Source organism: Mesitornis unicolor, unplaced genomic scaffold (assembly GCF_000695765.1).
Source record: "Mesitornis unicolor isolate BGI_N332 unplaced genomic scaffold, ASM69576v1 scaffold36886, whole genome shotgun sequence".
NCBI classification, from domain to species: Eukaryota; Metazoa; Chordata; class Aves; order Mesitornithiformes; family Mesitornithidae; genus Mesitornis; species Mesitornis unicolor.
Genome location: NW_010193605.1, coordinates 1521 through 4738, shown reverse-complemented (window position 1 = coordinate 4738; position 3218 = coordinate 1521). Strand labels below are relative to the sequence as shown.

The 3218-nt window shown below is 60.7% G+C and overlaps 1 protein-coding gene across 1 annotated transcript in view; it reads left to right on the top strand.

The window, feature by feature from the left end:
- Window positions 1-330: 330 nt before the first annotated feature.
- Window positions 331-3218, top strand: part of MATK (megakaryocyte-associated tyrosine kinase) — a gene marked incomplete at its 5' end in the record, with an annotated part of 3272 nt that continues 384 nt past the window's right edge. The window contains 7 exon segments of the mRNA XM_010187514.1: window positions 331-550; window positions 1546-1639; window positions 1740-1805; window positions 1962-2061; window positions 2153-2237; window positions 2416-2489; window positions 2633-2900. Coding sequence (XP_010185816.1) covers window positions 331-550; window positions 1546-1639; window positions 1740-1805; window positions 1962-2061; window positions 2153-2237; window positions 2416-2489; window positions 2633-2900 — 907 coding nt within the window.

The window sequence follows — 3218 nt, the reverse complement described above, 5'->3', positions numbered from 1 at the left end:
GTCCAATGTGTATCGCCCCAGCCAGGTTTCAGGTGGGCAGCTGGGGGCAGAGCAGCCCAAAGCTGTGCCCTGGAGATGGAGGGATTTTCTGGGGCCAGCATCTGCCTTTAAAGACCCCCAGCTGTGCCCACCAAGCCTGGATGGACCTCATGGGGAGGGCTCTGCAGTGGGGTCTATGTAGCTTTGGCAGGGGTTCTGCTCTCCCCATCTCACTGCTGGTGCTGGGGGAAGCCCACCGGCACACTCCCATCCCCAATACCCTCCTCCCCAGTACCTCCCTATCCAATGCCCCCACACACAATGCCCCTTCCCCAATGGCCCTCTCTGTAGCTGGTTCCATGGGAAGATCTCAGGGGTGCAGGCGGTGCAGGAGCTGCAGCCGGCCGAGGACGGGCTGTTCCTGGTGCGCGAGTCCGTCCGGCACCCCGGTGACTACGTGCTGTGTGTGAGCTTCGGCAAGGAGGTGATCCACTACCGCGTGGTGCACGAGGAGAACACGCTCAGCATTGACAGCCAGCAGTACTTCTCCAACCTCATCGACATGATCGAGGTGAGACCTGCTCTCCTCTCCTCGGGCACTGAGCCCTGCCAGCTCCAGACCCTCCCAGGGCCACTCAAAGCAGTGGCAGGTCCCTGTCCCTTTCTCCTGTGGTATTCACTGAGTTTTGCTGCCTGGTGTAATTCTCCGTCCCTGCCAGAGGCTCGTGGTTCCCGCTCAGTTTGGGGTGCAATGGACAGATCTGGGATGCTCTGGGGATGTCCTGTGCTGTGAACCTGGAGCAGCTTTGGTCCCATACCAAGGGCCATGTTTCCCCCATCCCTGCCCATTCAGTGCTTCACACAGCAGCAGGGCTTAAGGCATTTTTGAAAATTGAGATCCCAGCAGCCCCTGTCACCCCTGGACCCTGAATGAGGCCTGAGCCCCACAGAGGCTTTGCTGAATTTCTCTCCCCTCTGAGCCCCCTCTCGCCTGCTGACCCTGCAGGGCTCCCTGGCTGCCACGCTCACTCTCACCATTCCCATGAGCTCTTCCTCTAGGTCCACCCTCGCCCTGTCTTGAAGGTGCTGTCTCCTCTCCAGGGGCTGCATTCTCCTACATTTTCCTCATTTATACACAACTTCTGCTTTTGTGTGGGTCCTTTCCCCTTTCAGCTGCCCTGGCCCCAATCTGTAACCACAATGGCCCTCACAGCCATCCTTCCGGCTTCGTGTCACCTCTGCAAACCACCCTTGCTGGCTGCTGCAGCATCTGCCAGGGGTTTTAACCCCACCAGATGCCATACGACCCCCTGGTAGCATCCCGTATCACCCATGGTCCATTGTGGTGTTTTCCTGGCTGTGCCTGGAGCAGGGCTGAGATGTGGGCTGCGAACTGCAGGCTGGGGGAAACGTGGCGATTTGTACTGCCCTGGCTGAAGGGGCTCCGGGCCCCTTGAGGGGGGCGATGGTGATGGGGTCCCGTGGAGTATCCTGTGGCTGTTTCCTGGCTCCAAGCCCTGAGCTCGGGCACAGGAGGTGACATCGCCTCTGTCCATCCCTCCGCAGCACTACATGAAGGAGCAGGGAGCCATCTGCACCAAGCTGGTGAAGCCCAAACCAAAAACCGGGATGAAGTCGGCTGAGGAGGAATTGGCCAAAGGTAAGGGATGGCAAGAGACAGTTGTGGTCCAGATTTTGGGGACAAGGCAGCACAGCCCCAATGGTGGTCCCTGCTAACCTGCCCCTGTGCCCATGCCCAGCCGGCTGGTTGCTGAACCTGCAGCACCTCACACTCGGAGACCGCATCGGGCAAGGCGAGTTTGGAGGTAGGTGAGAAGATGGGGCTGGAGGTTCCCTGGCTGTGTGCTTCCCCAAATGGCACCCTCTGACGTCTCCTCCCCAATCCCGTGTCATGGAGGCCTCAGCCTGGGATGTGGGGGTCGGGTGTGGGGCTGAGCCTGACCCCCCACATCCCCTCCCAGACGTCCTGCAGGGCGAGTACATGGGACAGAAGGTGGCTGTGAAGAACATCAAGTGTGATGTGACTGCCCAGGCCTTCCTCACCGAAACAGCTGCCATGACGTGAGTGCCCCACAGGAGGACGTGGCCCACTCCTGCCCCATGGCCTGAGGTTGAGCAGGCACCCCCGTGACCCACAGCCCCTCCATTTCAGGAAGGTGCGGCACAAAAACCTGGTGTGTTTGCTTGGCGTGATCCTGCACAACGGCCTCTACATCGTCATGGAGTTCATGAGCAAGGTGACAGCACACAGCCAGTCCTCAGCCAGCGGGACCCATTGCCACTCAGATTTGGGGATAAAATCCCCATGTGGGGGCTGAGTTGGATGAATGCTGGGCACTGCAGCCCCTGCGGGGATCTAAAGTCCCTGGGCAGCCCCATCCCGTTGATTTTTATACATTTCTCCTCCTCTATCAGGGCAATCTGGTGAACTTCTTGCGCACACGGGGCCGGGCGCTTGTCCCAACCCAGCAACTCCTCCTGTTTGCTCTGTAAGTCCATCTCCTTTCCTCTGGGCTGGGGACCAGTGCTCTGCATCCTCCGGGCATCCCCAGGGGACAGGTGCTCTGCGTCCCCCGGGAATCCCCAGGGGACAGGCGGTGACACCGCACTCTGCCCCGCTTGGCTGCGGCAGGGACGTGGCCCAGGGCATGGACTACCTGGAGTCCAAGAAGCTGGTGCACAGGGACCTGGCTGCCCGCAACATACTCATCTCTGAGGAGAATGTGGCCAAAGTCAGCGATTTCGGCTTGGCCCGGGTCAATCCCAAGGGAGCAGATGCCACTTTGCTGCCTGTGAAGTGGACAGCCCCGGAGGCCCTGAAACACAATGTGAGCAATGGTGGGAACAGAGGGGGGGGCTGAGGGGTTCTCCCGAAGCATCTCTCCCCCTTGCGTTCCCCTGTTCATCCCCCGTCCTGCCAACCCCTCCCTGCCCTGCGGTGGCTTCTGGCACACACAGCCCTGCACCTTCTGAAATCTGGGCTCTGTCCTGATTTTTACTGGGGCAGCTCCACTGGGATGTGGCAGGATGCACCCAGGGCTGTGTGGGTGATGGGAAACGGAGGGTGGAGTGGGGAGTTGCACCCTGGGGTGCTGGGGGTGGCGGGGGGCGGGTGCTGTCTCCTGTCTTGCCCTTAGGGAAGGTTGGGGGCCCAGCGTGGCCCTGGGCCAGCTTCCGCCTCCCCTCCTCCCGCCGCTGCAGAAATTCTCCTCCAAGTC